Here is a 15,639-nt window from a genome sequence, read left to right on the forward strand (position 1 = left end):
TAGCACGCCAGCGGTCGTCTGTCTGGCTCTCATCAAAGTTACTTTCATTCCACCGTGTATTTCATCTATCTCGCCACGGCCATACACGATCGCTCTCTCAGAACGCACCCCAGCAATCTCGACGGAAGTCAGGACGCATCAACGGGCCCCTACCCACCAGCGCATGCACCTATCCATACATCTACAACAGTAAGAAACGGACACAAATGAGCGACACAAACTACAACCTCATCGTTCTTTACGTCATTCTGGGCGCGTGTGCCGCCGTCATGTGCTCGTACGCGGTGGCACGCTTGACGGGCAACTTCGAAGAGGCTGAGTTTCAAAACTTCTCGAACGAACAGGTGGAATACATGAGGCAGGTCCGTCAGAGGAACCTCGACTACCTCGGCTGGATGATGAGGAGCAAGAGACCTTCGAGTGAAGGCAGGCTACCGGTGGTACATGCGGCCTTGCATACATGCCACCATCGCCGCTCGCTAACCGAGTGCTTCTAGTGAACAAAGGGACATCAGTGCCGCTGCCTCACCATCATCACAAGCGTTCGGCGCCTGAGGCTGGATGTGGTGTCAGAAAAAAGACGTGGCGACGTTGACGAGACGGGGGACCAACGAGATGGCGAAAGACAAGGGTGACGGCATGAGAGAGCGTCAGAACTCTTACGCACCGAGATGAAGATGCGGCAGCCGTGATCGCATTTCCTGGTCAGTGGTGTATTATTGGGAACTTCGAAGGAACGCTGGGAGCCCGTCGGTTGATGCCAAGCTCGTGTACTGGACGGAGAAGGTATAGCGGCATTGTGGAACTTGCTATATCGGGGGGGAAATATGCAAGGGACGAGTGTGGATCTATGATGAACCCCTGGTTCAAAGTACCTGTGGCCATGTATTCATGCTCCCAACTCCGATCGACGCTCGTGTGAACGTAGGCATTACTCTTCTCCGAGCTCAGGAAAGAAAATGTGTTCCTTTGCATTTGCTGGCCTTCCTCCCCTTGCCAAAAGCGACCATTGACCAACACCGTGCATGATGGCGATTGATGCAGGAAGGAAAAGACGAACGTGGACACGGTCGAAGAGAGGCTGTAGGACTTGTCGGTAGGTGCGAGCGTTGCTTTTCCATCCGTTCTCCTGGTCGCGGTTCGTGCACGCTGATATAGTTGTCCCAAGGTTGCGACACGTGAAGTGTGATGAGGCATATCCTTCTTGCCGGCGTTGTCTGTCGGCAGGCCGGATTTGCGACGGATGTGCTGCTCCCTCAGACGACTGGGAAGTCGTAACTGTCTCGTCTATTGGGACCAGTCCGGACCGTCGACCCAGCCCAGCCCGATATGACGGCCAGGCTGCGGACTGCTTCGCCTTCTTCCAGCGGCACACCGTGGAATATCTCACGGGGCTGCTCGATCAAGATTGGAAACAGCTCCTTCTGCAAGCTTCAGAACACAGCGATGCCATTTATCATGCTGCTTTGGCCATGGGTAGCATGCATCGTACAGTCCTGTCGAGGCAGTCCCTTTCTGTAGGCCTCGAAGAAGATCCCTATGCTGTCAAACAGTACACCAAGTCGTTGCGGATGCTAGCCCCCGCCAGGAATAACGACCAGTCTATCTCAGCAGACATTGTGCTCTCTGCGTGCCTGCTATTTATCGGCTTCGAGGTGAGCGCCTTTGCTTTGATGGACGACCAAGCTCCTGACACTCGACTAGAGTCTACGTCGAAATTACGGGGTCATGCTGGAGCACGTTAGGAGTGGCGTTCGCATCGTTCAGCAGTGTCAGCAGAATGCATTCCGAACAGATGGTTGCAACATAATCCCTATGCAGAAGTTTGTTCCCGCTTTTGCCAGGCTCGAGAGACAGAAACAGGAACTGACGGGCGATCTCTCTCCCCTCATCGCCGATTTGTTTGCTAAGCAAACAGCTTCAGGGTTCTTTGAGTATTCAAGCACGATGCCACAGCCTGTGCCTTGCTTTTCGAACTTGGATGAGGCCTGGACCAGCCTTCATGTACGATGGCATTCCCTCTTTCGCTGGGTCAATGACGTGCGCGCGGACTGGCTTAAAAGCGTGGGCGAGAACTACCACGGTGGCATATTCGAAGCTCGAGCGGACACACCACTGGCAGAGGAACTCGAGCAACGAAGCCGGAGGCTTCGGCACGATTTCGAAGTGTGGTACCTAGGTGTTAAGGATCTACGTGCGCGACTGGGCAGCCTGTCGACGAGGGATGCATCCGTGTACACGTTACTCGAGAGTCATGCCCTACTCGCTGATATTGTTCTCAGCACGGCAGGTCTGCCAAGGGAATTGATGTGGGATAACCATACACAAACTTTTGATCGGCTGGTGAAACTTTGCCGCACGGTTATGGAGAACGAGGCGAAGTCAAGCTCGGTCTCGTCCGATGCCACGACGAGCAGTCCTATCACAGTGCTTCATCGTCACGCTCCAAGTACCAGGCACGGTGCCCACCATTCACTGACCTTCGAAATGGGGGTGTGCATGATCTTGATACAAGTTTGCCTCAGGTGTCGCGACGCTCGCATTCGTCTGAATGCCATCAAGTTATTCGAGAAATATCCCCGACTAGAGGGCCTATGGGATGGAACACTTATCGCCAGAATCAGTCGCTCCATAGATGCTTACGAGCGGGGAGATGAATCGCTGGAAGAAGCGGCTGCAAGAGGAGCAACGTGCGACGAGATTCCACTTTCGCGGCGAATCGTGCAAACGGGCGGCACGTTTTATACTCACTCAAGAAGCGGTGAGCTCATTCTGTACAAAGCGATAAAGCACGGCGACGACGATCCCGGCCTCGTACGCAAGATACACTCGTGGTAGTGAAGACATTTGTGAAGGTTAAGCAAAACCGTCGTCCGGCCATTGCGATTGAACTCAGGCGTCGCACCCATTTCTCTAGAAGCGGCCGCGCAGCAAGTCACTCGGTGACGTGCGGCTCAAGGAGGCGACGAGGTCGAAATGAATCAGCCTCCTTGGAAATAAGCTCCAGGTTTTGTTTGTTCCGAGCAGTGTTTGGGCTCCATCTTTGCTAGCACGACATGTGTTTTTGATGCTCGCACATCGTGCTATAGCTATACACGTCTCGTCAAACCGTCTGCGAGCACTACAGCCTTCTTGAGGGTCGAGGCCGAACCCCGTACAGGAGTTCAGGGCCACGGCAAAGGCGATTTCGTCCTGATCATGGAATTATTCTTATTCTCATTGTCGCAACCTCCACGACCTTGGATCATCTTCTCAAAGCAGCCGACAATCCCGACGTCCTTGACCCAGCTCCTGCTCAGAATTCAACGAATCGCGACGACTACAGTGGAGTAAGTTCGACGCTGCTTCGTCTGCATACATTTCATGGTAGCTTGTGTTAGTATGCCTATCGTCTCCACGATCTCAGAGATGTCGTATTTGAAGAGATTTTGGCTCAGGATTTACCACTTGAACGATGTAATCAGTATTTTGGTCCGGCTAGAACCTGTAGTTGCATATCTTGCCTCTGCAACGTTGAGGTTCATTATGAAAACGGCTTGTTAACTTGTCCATGTGTGAACGGTCTAGATTCAATTCGATCAACTCTATCAAGGACACCGAGGTTCACTTTCAAGGCTGCGAAATCACCAAAGGGTATACGCAATACAATGATGTACACCTGTAAGACCAACTGTGGTCCTCTCAGGCTCTAGGACATTGCCGGCGTCTGGCAGAAACATATGATTCATGTCACAGATACTATTGCATACCACTGAATCTGCCGATTGTCTAGCTCTGAGCGTAGATATGAGTATATAGCCAAGCTTTACAATTTGCGACAAGAATGTACAAAGTTCCAAGTCTTTTGACTTGGATGATGACGATAATTCAAGCGAGGCTTCGTTTCTTCCGAGGGGGGGGGGGGGGGGGGGGGGGGGGGGAAGGCGTTTGCAGTATGAGGTAGGCCTCCAAATTCACGGCGTTCCGATACCACTACATCCTAGATTTCAATTGGATTGATGTTTTCTCCCATTTGATAACGTCCTTTCTTGGTCTAGGAGATAGCCATCAAAGTAGACAGTCAAAAGATGGTTCTCAGTTCCGCAGACTCGCTTCCGCCAATGCAAACTTTGATGTTTTAGTCGAAAATTACGATTTATTCAGTATGAGCCCAGGGCTCGAGTGTTATTCATTGTGCTATAAGAGGATGTGCATCGAGTAGCACAGCCTAGCACCACCGTCCACACCACGCAGAGAAGCCATGGGGTTGTGCGAAAGCAAAAGAGGCCATGCCCAATCCGTTCAGAACTTCCCTTCTCTTCCCCCCGTACCCAGCATGGAGATCGACCACGGTGTGCATGAGCACAAGGTTGTTTTTACGATCGATCGAATTCTCCGTGAGGATTGGAGACTGGCTTCCCACTGTGAAACGCGCGGGAGAACCCAGAGCACAGGGCTGTATTACGGTGGAAAAGGCCCATACGTTGTACTGTATGGTATGATTTAGCGCTCGCTTGCTGTCATATATCCTTTCCGGTTCTTCGGGATCCATGATCTGCAGGCTGCAGGTGACAGAAATACGATTCAATAGGGGGGTTTGCAGCCCGTTCTCGCAACACCTTTGAATAGCCCCAGCTTAAAAATAACACAACCCCCAAAGCGGATCAAACGATGACATTTCCCATCCAGCCATGCAAAAGACATGCAGCAGTCACAATGTCCGGCTCCAGCCCCCCGGACTTTGATAACTCAGCGCGTGCACGACTCAGCCATACGTTGCTGTCTTCACATCTGCCGGCAACCGGCAAGGATTCGCCGACATGCGCTGTGTTCGACGGCGCAGATGGTAAAGTAACGGGAACTTCTGGGCGAAAACCCGAAGAAAGTCCAAAAAAGAACGGATGAAGCCTTGCTGCAATGGATTCGAATCTAGATCAACTAAAGTACGATCTCGATCGAATCTGGATTACCGTTCTGGCTTCCCGTGGCCAACCCCACGGAGGTGCTGAGGAAAGCTCAGCCGGAGGATTCGGCCAGGGAGAAGAAAGGAAAAAAAAAGAAAAAAAAGAACGCAATTACAGACCAATTTGATGTGAGCCTGGGTACCCTTTCCCATGGGGTGTGGCGCCTCTAGTATGCACGAGGATGGGATACTTGAGAGTGAGTGCGGTTCTGGATTATGTGAATGTGGGCGAGAGACGGACTGCTCATGTCGTGTCTCCTTCGTGAGAGGCGGCATCAGTGTGCGTATATGTGTACGTGACTTGAGCCTTTTCTCAACCGACTAGCCTCGCCTTGTCTGCCCTAGACAAAGTGCATTTGCTCGTCCATTTTCCAGCTTTCCTCTGCTCCACGTACATGTGCTGTTCTGCGCCAGTGCGTGATGCCTAGCCGTACTAGTCGGTGAGTGTCCAGTAAACGTGATGTGCAGGCATCACGGCGTATTCGATAGGTCTGTGCTAAACCGACGATTCTCCGGCCTCTGACGCCTCGTGGCTGTCTCATGGTTGTCTCGTGGTTGTCTCGTGGTTTTTGGCCAGGCCTATTCTAGATGTGGACTTGCGTGGCTTGCAGCGCACAACGCTCTCACGTCAAATAGCACGAACTACCAGCCCGCGGACGGCGATCTGCACTTTATCAACGATCGGCAACCAGGGTTTCCGTGGACAAGATTTCCTGGCGGGAGGTTGCGACCTGTCACATAATGTTCAAGCCTTGAGCTGTTTGTAAAGAGCTTTTTCTTCACACGCTGATGCGGTCTCGAAGTGGCGCGAGGTCGCTATCAGCATGCCTGTGTCTTGTTACTCGCCGATTCCCCCAGGCCCCAGTGAATCAAATACACGCGGCTGACTCATTAGCCAAGCTCAATATCAAATACGTTAGTTAGTGGACGATGAGCTTAGTGAATCTCAAATACGCACGGGGCCAGATGGAGTTCGCGCGCGCTGCCCTCGACGGGACGAAGATTTGAATTATAGAGGCTTCCAAGCCCGGCATAGCCAACTCACTACGACCTATCAAACCTCTGCCTCAGCTGTACGGTTGAAGCCAAAGTGCATCTCAATTGATTCACGGTTAGTCTGGCGACATGCTCTCGTTCAGGTCGTAGTCGACGTGCCCCAAGGTACGCCCTCCTCCGTGTGATTTCCAACCCAATCCCATTTCCTCGCATGAAGACACCTGTCAGTCCTTGGAACCTATCAAGAAGCCGCCAGCCATGTGCTCTTATGCCTAGTTCTATGCGTGAAGGTTGTGCCGCAAACCCACTTTGGCCATTTACAAGAAGAGAGCATATGAGTAAGCGTTGTGACCAGGATGCTGTCTGGTAATTCAAATTCTAGTCCACTCCCGCACAGGACTGCTCTCGAAAAGTAGATTATCGCCAGGTCCGCGTTCAATCTTCTGAGCTTTGCAACCTTCGACGTGAGTCCCGATATTGTACCAGCAGCATGGGCCCCAAGGCAGCCACGCCAGACGAGAGACTCCAGTTCATCCTGGTGCGTAATGTCTCATTCTTTCGTCAGAGTTTCGCTGCGTGCAGCCCCCGCTTTCGAAGAAGGTAGTTCCAAGGACTGACATGGTGCTTCCCTAGCAATGTCTACACTCGATCCGAGATGCGGATGGCAAGGTGGTCGCACCAAACTACAGAGCTCTGAGCCGTCTCCTCAACATCAAAAAAAACACCGCGTACGTACGGTACCGTGATATTGTCAACCGAGAGATCAGTAACGGCGTGCCCGGTTTGCAGCCCGTTGGAAAAAAGGCCATCGCCATGGCTGCCGCGAAGCAGAAGAACATGGCGAGTTATCCGCCGCAGCTGACGCCCTCGAACACGCCAAACATGACAGTACCCACGGCTACCTGCGGTCCCTCGAAAGACAGCTTTGTGCTGAGAGATCACATGCCTTTGACGATTTTCGACTACGACGAACATGAATGGGATTCCATCGTCACGCCCAAGATGAAGAAACAGAAAGTGAACAGATCGCAGACGTCATCAAAGGTGGGCTCTCCGTCCAGAACGCTTAAGTCCACGCCACACAGCAACTTTGATCTCGGAGGTGGGCATCCGTCGTTCCTCTGCTTCAGTGCCGCAGCCGACCCACTCAGTGTAGGAGTCAACCATGCAAGGGAAGAGATAGACCTCGACTCAGAAGCTGATGCTGAAGGGGAGACGGATTCAGACTGTTAACCGCAGTCAATCTATTGCCAACTCCGACTAGCAAGTTAAGCAAAATGGAACGAAAACAAAGGGAAGAAGAGAGAGAGAGAGAGAGAGAGAGACTGGCCATTGCACGCTGTTGGCCAGCTGTTCCACGACGTAGAGGTCGCCTGCACAAGAAATACCTTCATTTCAACCGGGTGATGGGGGAAAGGATGAACGCGAGCAGATGCTCTCATTTAGTGATCTTTCGGTTTGTTGGCGGTGTGATACCCATCGCATTCGTCTGTCCTGACACTGTGAGGCCTGTGCATAGATGCCTCATGGTTGACGTTTCATAGAGTAGAACTCGTTGAAATAATCGCCGCTGTAGGTACGCCCTTACAGCAATGACGAACCTGCGATACTGCTCGACAGTTCGTCGCCTTGCTTTCTTGACTTCTTTCTTGCTTAATCTTGTCCCCTCCAAAGTATTGTTGCGGGCGTCCTCAGACAATAAGATCCACGTCTTGCGTCAAGCCCACGCTTCTTTTTGTTCAAGTATTTTGTTTCCTTGACAGATCGTCTTATGGCCAATAGGTACTTCTTAAATGGTGCCGGCTGGATGGGACATCAGATGTCGACTCTCACTTCATAGTGAGCCACGGTTTCGGTTTCATCCAGCCATGTCCTCGTCACTGTCATGAGTTCCTTTGCCTGTGATTGAGCTCGGGAATTTGGAGTGGCCAGCTCCCACAACTGCATCGACTAGCACCGTTCTCGACGCTGCAGCAGCATCCACGGCCTTCTCCATCAACGCCTCGATCTGGTCCCCAGCATCGCCCTTCACCCACAACTCGGTGACCTCGTCTCTCTCAGACAAGTAGCCAACAACACACGCAGCAATCGTGTTCTCATGTTCTGCCGGCGACGGGTCCAGCACGATGACTCGTTCGTCTAATTTTGAGCCCACCACAGCTGCCACGCCGCCCGACACAAGATCTACGCAGTCTATACCTGCGTCCGCCAATGCCACACTCGCCGCCGTGATTGCTCCGGCGAGCACCGGCATGGTCCCCCAACCTCCAACCTCAGCCGTTCCGCCCGCTACTTCATCGCCCCACCACCTGTCCTCCTCTCCTTCTAAAACGGTGACAATAATGTCAACGCCACTCTTGGGCCATCGCTCTCCAATGATCACACCCTTAAGAGCCGTCTCCAAGTGCGCGGACAGATCGCGCTCAGTGGCATCGCGCACGTAGCCGCGTCGATGTCTCGTTGCAAACGGTGCGAACTTGAGTGTCGTTGTGAGAACGAGGGATGAGTTGTAGGGAGCCGATCGAGGCAGAGGGTGAGGGCCATGGACCGTACAGGCTATCTTCAGGCAAGACCTCGGCGGGAGGAATGACGAGGAGGTTGCTGCGTCCTTGGTTGGCGACAACGGAGAGGTCAGCTCGTAGTACGCAGAACCCGATGCCGAAGGCGTGACGCCTGTTCGTAAGACTACGCAGAGCGCAACGGTTAGCTCTCTGGACACCTGAGAATCGCATCGAACGTAGAAAAGATGCACACACAAATCTTTCGGAGTTCGTCCGGCTTCCTCGCCCTCGCAGGTCGTTGGTCTTGCAATTGCTCCGCCGAAGCCAGCGTCGACTTGAAGACCGGCGGGGTTGTCTTGCCAACTGGGCCGTTTATGCGCCTTCTGTCATTCATAGTCGTCGAAAAGGCGCGTGAAACTCGTTGCACGCAGCCCCAATGCCTCGTAAACCGGCGGTTCCTCTATTTTCTTTTTCGTATGGTGGATGCGGGCAACTCATGACGCTTTTGGCGGAGCTTGGATGTCTTGGCGCGTCCGCAACGTCAAACTCCGTCCAAATTTTTTTTTCTCTTGCGTCTTTGGTCTGCAGCTTTCAACGACCACACGTGCAGCGGTGGCGGCGACGGCGAGGTTCCCTGTGCTGTCCACGGATGTGATCTTGGTATAATATTGGTACGTCGACAGATCCAAGCCACCACTTGCGTTCGCTTCTTTGATGAATTTTCTTACACGGTTCTCGATATTCTTCCGTGATCAACGAACAACATGCATCACCATCTGATCTTCTCTGATTCCAACCAGCACTGCTGATGCATTTTTCTGGTACATGTGGCTAATCTTCAGCAGTTTTGATGTCGAGAAATGAGGCATTGTGATGATGCGTGGAACGCGTCTTGACGGCGTCGCCCACGCCATGTGTGTTGCTCTCCATACTCAATGATACTCAACGTGATCTAGTGAACAGCCTCTTCCAGAGCTCTCCTCTGTATCAGTACGTATCACCCAAAATCATGTCACAATCTAATGTCTTTGTCGTGATGAGTGTATTTTTTTTCCAGTTCTGCTACTGAACTGCATTGAGGAAACTGTATACCTTAGCTTACCTTTGTCTGATCGACTATGCCTCACTCTGCCCGCGCCTTAAAAGCATCATGAGAGTCGTTTAGCTGACGGAATGGGTAATCAGATGATCCATCGGTGACGGTTGACAATGATACTAAGCCGAACGATGGGCTACTACAACAAAGGTGCGCAAGAACTCTCGTTTTACTTTCCCTCGGTCAACAATAAGATGACCACCAGTCTATCCATTCAATGACTCGTCAATCCGCCGGGCCACCCTCCCTTATACCGTACCTTGCGTCTTGCGTCTCGCTCTCGAGCGAACACACGCCTTTTGCCTGGGATGATCGGTTGTGGAGTTTTGGCTTGCCGCTTTTGGCGGGCTATGTCATGTTGGCCTTCGCTTTTTGCTGCGCCTGTCGGTGCCTGCTCGTCCTGAGCAGCAACGGAGGAGCGGCCGGCAGAGAGACATGACTAAACTGGCTTTTCTGATTCTACCGTCTCCGTTCATTCAGCCGTTAAAACCTCCGCCGGACTAAGCGTGTTCTAAATATGCATGACAGGTTATCCTGTTCTTTTCTAGAGCATTGACTATGCACCAGTGGCATTTCTCTTATCTATCACGGCTGCATTCCGGGCCTGGCTCGTTGCGTAGATACAGCTATAGACGTGAAGCAAACTCGCGGTATATACTTTGTCCTAAAAAATCTAAACTTCGATACCAAGTTTCTGGCTTCAAATCTCTTTTCAATTTCATTTCTAAACCAAGTTCCAGTCTAGAAGACGAAATGCTATGCCGACCATCTCGAACCGCCAAGACAAGCTGATTGCACGTGACGCAATACGACTGCCGGAGCTGAACAATTCATCTCGGCCCTCTCGGGCTTTTCGCTGCGAAGCTCCACTCAGCGCCAGCCAATTGATTCTTGCCTTGGTCTGCAACGGTCCACGACGTTTCGAAAAGGAAATTTCAGAGCGTTTACATATGGCACCCTGATGTCCCCAGAGATTTGAGATTCCTCTTGCGTACTCTCTCCCCAAATGAATGATTTGCACAACGCTACGCCTGCGCGGTCGTGTATAGCCTGCTACCAGCGTAAGCTGAAATGTGATCGACAGCAACCATGTCAGCGTTGTGCAGGGCGCAACGTCCTTTGCGTCTACCCTAGCAACAAAATAACACGAAATAGGCCAAAGAAATCAAGATCACCAAGCCTGCGAGAGAAAGTGGCAAAACTTGAGAAGGAGGTGATTGGGATTAAAGATGCCCAAAGCAATGCTGTGACCGTATATGCTGTTGATCTTGATTCGCTGCGCGCTGGAGAGTCTTTGTACGTCACCGACGAATCGGGTGAGAGGAAGGTCTTAAGTAAAATCGGGAGAGTTAAGATAGAAGATGAGGTACACGCTTCGTCCAAAATTTGACACGCGAGCACGTTAACCTGAGATAGGACGAAGACGATGAAGTCAAAAAGCATTCTATACGTTCTGCAGCTGCAGATGTGGATGAGAACAAACCCGGAATACCGTTCATGCTGCCCATGTTCTCCTCCATGGCAGGCGGACCCTCGAGCCAGGCGATGTATGCACCAACGGCAACTGAATTCGAGAACTTTTTCGCTCTTTTCTGCGAGCGTGTAGATCCAATTGTGAGAATTGTACACAAGCCAACCATACGTCTCTTGATTGATCGAATCAAGGGGCCTGTCTCAGTTGCGAATTCGAGCGATCCAAGGATGACAAAAGACAAGCACGTCACAACGGCTGACCATGACAGATGGATCACGTATATGCCGGAGAAGTGGTCCAACTTCGCCTCTGCTCGTCCACCAAATCCATTCTCTGAAGCCGTATGCTCCCCTATTGAATATGCGCTTCTCATGTCCATCGCTCTGGCTGCGACCTGTTCACTTACGGAAGATGATCCTCGCCTGCCGGAGATGTTTGGCGACAAGCTAGCTGGGCTAAGGAAGAAGGTTTATTTTGCAACTGAAGTTTCGATCTCGAGGATTAAGTTGGCGTCGACAAACAACTTCACAGCCTTGCAAGCCTTTACTTTGTATATTGTGAGCAATACGCACCGAAATGACGGAAATTGGAAGCCTAACTTCAACAGACGACCAAAATACTCGAAGAGAACACTCCGGAAGTTTGGCACACGTTGTGGTGCCCAGTTGCACTCGCAATTCGGATAGCTACGCAAATTGGCGTGCATAAAGATGGCGAGACAATAGGGCTGTCGCCGTTTGACACAGAAATGCGTCGGCGAATGTGGTGGCATCTCGTCCTGTTAAGTATCCGCACTTCTGAGGACTACTCATGCGACCTCTTTGCTCCCGGCGGTAGTCCAGTCAAACTTCCCGCCAATCTAGCGGACGATCAGTTGAGCCCTGAAATGTCATCTTGGCCGAAGGCGGACGACGCTCCGACCGAAATGAGTCCATCCTTGCTCAGATACGAAGCTATTGCAGCAGTTGCAGAAGCTCAAAGACGTGATTGGAACCCCAACAACAAAAGCTCCTTTTTCCAGCACATTCAAGACTTCGAGGAAACTCTGAACAGACGGTATATCGAGCCGGCCCGTGCAAACCCCAACAACGAACGGAGCCGACTCATTCTCGCCTTAGGACAAGTAGCGATCCTAAAAATGTGCTGGGTCTGGGGCTATTCGCTTATGCGTCAGAAAGGAGAAACGCCGCAGCTCAATTCGTCAACGCCAAACCTGTCGGACGAACTTTTCATCACCGTTACAAAGATGGTAGAGCAACAAGTCATCTTGCACTGCGAGCCCAGTCTCAAAAATCTGTATTGGATCCTGAGGAACATCAAGCCTTGGGATGGCGTGGCCATTCTTCTAGCCCAATTGAAAGCCAGGCTGCAGAAGCAGCATGCACAGCAAAACTTCGATCAGCTTCCTCAGATGCTCAAGGACGCTTGGAATGTATCAACGAAGGCCCTTGAGCTGCGTCAGCACTGGGTTGTCAGCCAAAATTTGATCCAAGGATTACAGCAGATGCGAAAGCAAGTTGGAGAGATGATGGGCCTGCTTACAGACGAGACAATCGCCGCGATATCTGCTTTGGACATCCAGGTCGATGACTTCGGGCCAACACCCATTCTTGCTGATACCATGCAGTTCGATCAAATGGACTTGGATGCGTACATGGTGCAGAATAGTGGAGGAAATTTAGACGATCCGTGGCCGATGTTCATTCCAATGAACTTCAATATCACAAGAAATGGCCCATTTTAGAGACCTGGCCACGTCTATCCACACTAAAAAAAAATTTTTCTTCCTTGATTTTACGACTCTAAATCGACTCGTCACATAGGTCACAATCCTCTCAGAGCACAGCAGATGCTAGTCTCCTGCCGTTGTACTTTGTACTCGTTTCGCAAAGGAAACGGCGGCGCATGCATGGGTTCGTACTCGAACAATGCGAGGCCCTTACTTCCCCATTGGATCTTGGCCAAGTTATATGATCCCAAATACAGCCGCCTCACATCCTGACTAAGAGATAGAAATTGAAGATGACGATCCTATGGTTGCGGCACGGTAGGCGAGGCCAGCTGTGTCAATGACGCCTCTGCATCGTTTCTTTGATCCAAAATTTGCACACATAGCGGCTGTTTGATTAGCTACGTCTGAGGTTCTTATCGCTCTCGGATACGCGCGTGGTTCACAGGCGATACCGCTGGTTTGTAAACGTTGAATCACCGTGATTATGTGCACTCAGCATCTGCAACCACAAAATGAGCTTTCGCTCCCACAGGTCTAGTTAGCAGATATCAGAAGCGGATATCACCAAACCTTGAAGCTCTTCGGTATCCTTCTTGAGACTCACATATAACTCTGACATTAGTGAGTTTATTACACTGCGTTTAGGTCTATGGTGTCCACAGAATGAGATAAAAGTCTCCAAACTCATATCCGAGCCTATTCCTTCTCAATTCAACGATATCACCCCCCCTTCCCCCCCATAGATCGAGACTTGTGCAGATCAATCGCCTTGTGATGGGACCTCATGACTCGAGTGGCTGAGAGCTTGTACAAGCACTCGTGGCTTCTCTTGCTTGGACGATGTAGACCTGCTCCAGAGCTCACGAAATTAGGCACTCTCGCCCGTGCTGGAAAAGGATTGATAGCGCGTCCGGCAAAAATTACATTGTGATAGGTTTGATCTGACGTGGACGGATGTACGGATGTGCTCTCTCCTCTTTGCTCATATAATCCATCGCACGGCCAAAGATGCCATATAGCTCCCGCAGGCAGAGAGTATTACTTGCAGCGTAAGAATCGCAGATCGAAACCGTTGCAAAAAAGGCGTTGTCGAGCCGTCCCTCACTCCGGAATGCCAACCGTTCCTTTGCAATCCTTCGTTTGTCCAGACTCCTGCAGGGTTGCTGCGTTCTGTTGTTTAAAAACTCAAGCCGCATAAACTACTCATAAAACCTAGTTTTAGCAAAAAAAGGTAACTTACGTTTAAAGCGTTGATGCATATGGCTTACATATGCACAGTAAGAAAGACCTAATAGACCAAAAGCTGAGCCACTCCTTGCCGGGGGGAACAGACCTAGCATCTGACCGTCGCTAGAATAGATCTCGTGAGGCTGTTAAATATGTTTTGGGGCTATTTTCTTTTTCTTTTCCTCTTCACAAAGAAAGAGCTGCTGTAGTGGATTTTACAATCATTTGAGCAGCATTGGTAAATTGTTCAAGATGAAGTACTGTGGCATCGATGACAGTCTCCTACAACATCTCTTGCATCTTCTGGCCACATGTATGAATACTTTATCCATCAGTTCGTAGAATTGAGCCATTGGGGAAAACTGTGTGACATGAATGTGGCGGAGATTTTAAGCGAAGGATCGCGAGCTCTCCAATATCGTAGTCAGACCTCTCCGGCGTGCCCGTTTTGTTCAGTACCTGGATGGATGCTTGGCGGCACAAGCCAATTTGCACAAGAGATTTGCATCCATCCAATTTCCCACAGGGCTCTGGTGGCAGCTACTGGGCTGGCGAACACCTGCTCCGAGCTTTTTGTCCGCATGGAGACCTGTGTCGACCTGGATCAACATACCCGGGCTGGCCGCGGCTGAAATGAGGTGCAGGTTCGAGATCGCATTCCGCGGTGTAGAGGTTGCAAGAGGATTCGATGACTCGTCAACAACACTCTCAAAATCTAGAGAAATCGTAGGCATTACACGCGGTGAAGCGCTTTAAGCTCGACCTACGCTCAAATTGGGTCGAACAGCATGCACAGCCAGTACTTCCGTAAGATCAGACGTCTGATTCGTCGCCTGCGCTGCGAAAAATATTTGTAACGCGAGACGGGGCAAAGACGCAGAACCAGGCATCCGGAACTTGTTCTGACATGAAGACATAGACGTGGCTGAAGTGAGACGATGATAACTGGTCGAGCACCTCTACTTTATTGTCGACTGCATATGGACCATGATAGCCTGTTCCCGTGCGGAAACGACACACACCCACAAAAGGGAGCCATTACGAACTTGACAATTTCACGGCGTTCCTTTCCTTTCCAGCACCTACCTCCAAGAAATGAAGTTTGTGCTGAATCCATTCATCCACGTTGGAAGTAAAAGGGATCGAGAAAATGCTCAGTCCTCCCTAGGCGACGACTGACTTTCGATAGATTAGTGATGAATGCATGGGGGGTGGCATCGGCCAGTGCATGTAATTGGTTCATGCCAGCCGCGCCTGAATCCTGTCGATCAAGGTGTGACCGATTTTCGGGAAGACTTTGAGTTATGTTCTTAGAGCTGGAAAGACAGAATAAGGCTTGTTCCGAAGGTACAGAGCTAAGTAGATTGCGTTGATAGCGACCTCGTCTTTAGGTTGTGCTTAACGCTCACATGAATGAAGAGATCGCTGATGAGGATCGTATGGCGTACTTGCTCAAGTCAAAATAAAACACGCCGAGTGTGCCTCAAAAATACGAGCGTTAGCAAGGCGGATTTATAATCTTTCAAGGCCGGGTGGCAGGCTTATAGCGCTCGAAATCAGCATGGGACAAAGCTGTAGATCATTTGAGACTTGAAAAATTAAATAACCATTCATGTTCATTCAAAGACTGATGTTGGTCCGAAAGACTATCACGGCACAGGTTCTTACAAG

General features: G+C 50.9%; 5 protein-coding genes across 6 annotated transcripts; 4 read left to right on the forward strand and 1 right to left on the reverse strand.

The window, feature by feature from the left end:
- Nucleotides 1–206: 206 nt before the first annotated feature.
- On the forward strand, nucleotides 207–635 carry PV09_08771 (uncharacterized protein; the record flags this gene model as incomplete). The annotated part of the gene is made up of 2 exons (XM_016362725.1): nucleotides 207–440; nucleotides 507–635. 2 exons carry the CDS (start codon nucleotides 207–209, stop codon nucleotides 633–635), a joined length of 363 nt encoding a protein of 120 aa, XP_016209465.1.
- Nucleotides 636–882: 247 nt separating this feature from the next.
- On the forward strand, nucleotides 883–3,889 carry PV09_08772 (uncharacterized protein). Its single transcript, XM_016362726.1, has 3 exons — nucleotides 883–1,096; nucleotides 1,169–1,655; nucleotides 1,705–3,889. The coding sequence occupies exons 1-3, from the start codon at nucleotides 1,026–1,028 to the stop codon at nucleotides 2,836–2,838; spliced, it is 1,692 nt and encodes a 563-aa protein (XP_016209466.1). The 5' UTR covers nucleotides 883–1,025; the 3' UTR covers nucleotides 2,839–3,889.
- Nucleotides 3,890–5,929: 2,040 nt separating this feature from the next.
- Nucleotides 5,930–8,900, reverse strand: PV09_08773 (uncharacterized protein). Its single transcript, XM_016362727.1, has 2 exons — nucleotides 8,695–8,900; nucleotides 5,930–8,623 (listed from the first exon to the last, which is right to left on the reverse strand). Exons 1-2 carry the CDS (start codon nucleotides 8,831–8,833, stop codon nucleotides 7,797–7,799), a joined length of 966 nt encoding a protein of 321 aa, XP_016209467.1. The 5' UTR covers nucleotides 8,834–8,900; the 3' UTR covers nucleotides 5,930–7,796.
- PV09_08774 (uncharacterized protein) lies at nucleotides 6,429–7,171 on the forward strand (the record flags this gene model as incomplete). The annotated part of the gene is made up of 2 exons (XM_016362728.1): nucleotides 6,429–6,476; nucleotides 6,572–7,171. The coding sequence occupies 2 exons, from the start codon at nucleotides 6,429–6,431 to the stop codon at nucleotides 7,169–7,171; spliced, it is 648 nt and encodes a 215-aa protein (XP_016209468.1).
- Nucleotides 8,901–10,491: 1,591 nt separating the features above from the next.
- On the forward strand, nucleotides 10,492–13,432 carry PV09_08775. 2 transcript variants are annotated; one of them, XM_016362730.1, is made up of 4 exons: nucleotides 10,492–10,901; nucleotides 10,952–11,149; nucleotides 11,201–11,566; nucleotides 11,617–13,432. In XM_016362730.1, the coding sequence occupies exons 1-4, from the start codon at nucleotides 10,542–10,544 to the stop codon at nucleotides 12,751–12,753; spliced, it is 2,061 nt and encodes a 686-aa protein (XP_016209470.1). In that variant the 5' UTR covers nucleotides 10,492–10,541; the 3' UTR covers nucleotides 12,754–13,432. The 2 variants fall into 2 exon arrangements, with proteins under 2 accessions (XP_016209470.1, XP_016209469.1); XM_016362729.1 differs by having other exon boundaries at nucleotides 10,952–11,566.
- Nucleotides 13,433–15,639: the final 2,207 nt, after the last annotated feature.

Source organism: Verruconis gallopava, assembly GCF_000836295.1.
Source record: "Verruconis gallopava strain CBS 43764 unplaced genomic scaffold supercont1.47, whole genome shotgun sequence".
Taxonomy (NCBI): domain Eukaryota; kingdom Fungi; phylum Ascomycota; class Dothideomycetes; order Venturiales; family Sympoventuriaceae; genus Verruconis; species Verruconis gallopava.

Excerpts from the sequence above, each read along its gene's own strand:
- PV09_08772 (XM_016362726.1), top strand. The coding sequence starts at position 1,026 with ATGATGGCGATTGATGCAGGAAGGAAAAGACGAACGTGGACACGGTCG. Across the intron at positions 1,097-1,168 it reads AGAGGCTGTAGGACTTGTCG|GTTGCGACACGTGAAGTGTG; the intron begins GTAGGTGCGAGC and ends AGTTGTCCCAAG. Across the intron at positions 1,656-1,704 it reads TGCTATTTATCGGCTTCGAG|AGTCTACGTCGAAATTACGG; the intron begins GTGAGCGCCTTT and ends ACACTCGACTAG.
- PV09_08775 (XM_016362729.1), top strand. The coding sequence starts at position 10,542 with ATGAATGATTTGCACAACGCTACGCCTGCGCGGTCGTGTATAGCCTGC. Across the intron at positions 10,902-10,951 it reads GAGTTAAGATAGAAGATGAG|GACGAAGACGATGAAGTCAA; the intron begins GTACACGCTTCG and ends AACCTGAGATAG. Across the intron at positions 11,567-11,616 it reads AAGCCTTTACTTTGTATATT|ACGACCAAAATACTCGAAGA; the intron begins GTGAGCAATACG and ends TAACTTCAACAG.
- PV09_08773 (XM_016362727.1), bottom strand. The coding sequence starts at position 8,833 with ATGAATGACAGAAGGCGCATAAACGGCCCAGTTGGCAAGACAACCCCG. Across the intron at positions 8,624-8,694 it reads GGACGAACTCCGAAAGATTT|TCTTACGAACAGGCGTCACG; the intron begins GTGTGTGCATCT and ends CGCTCTGCGTAG.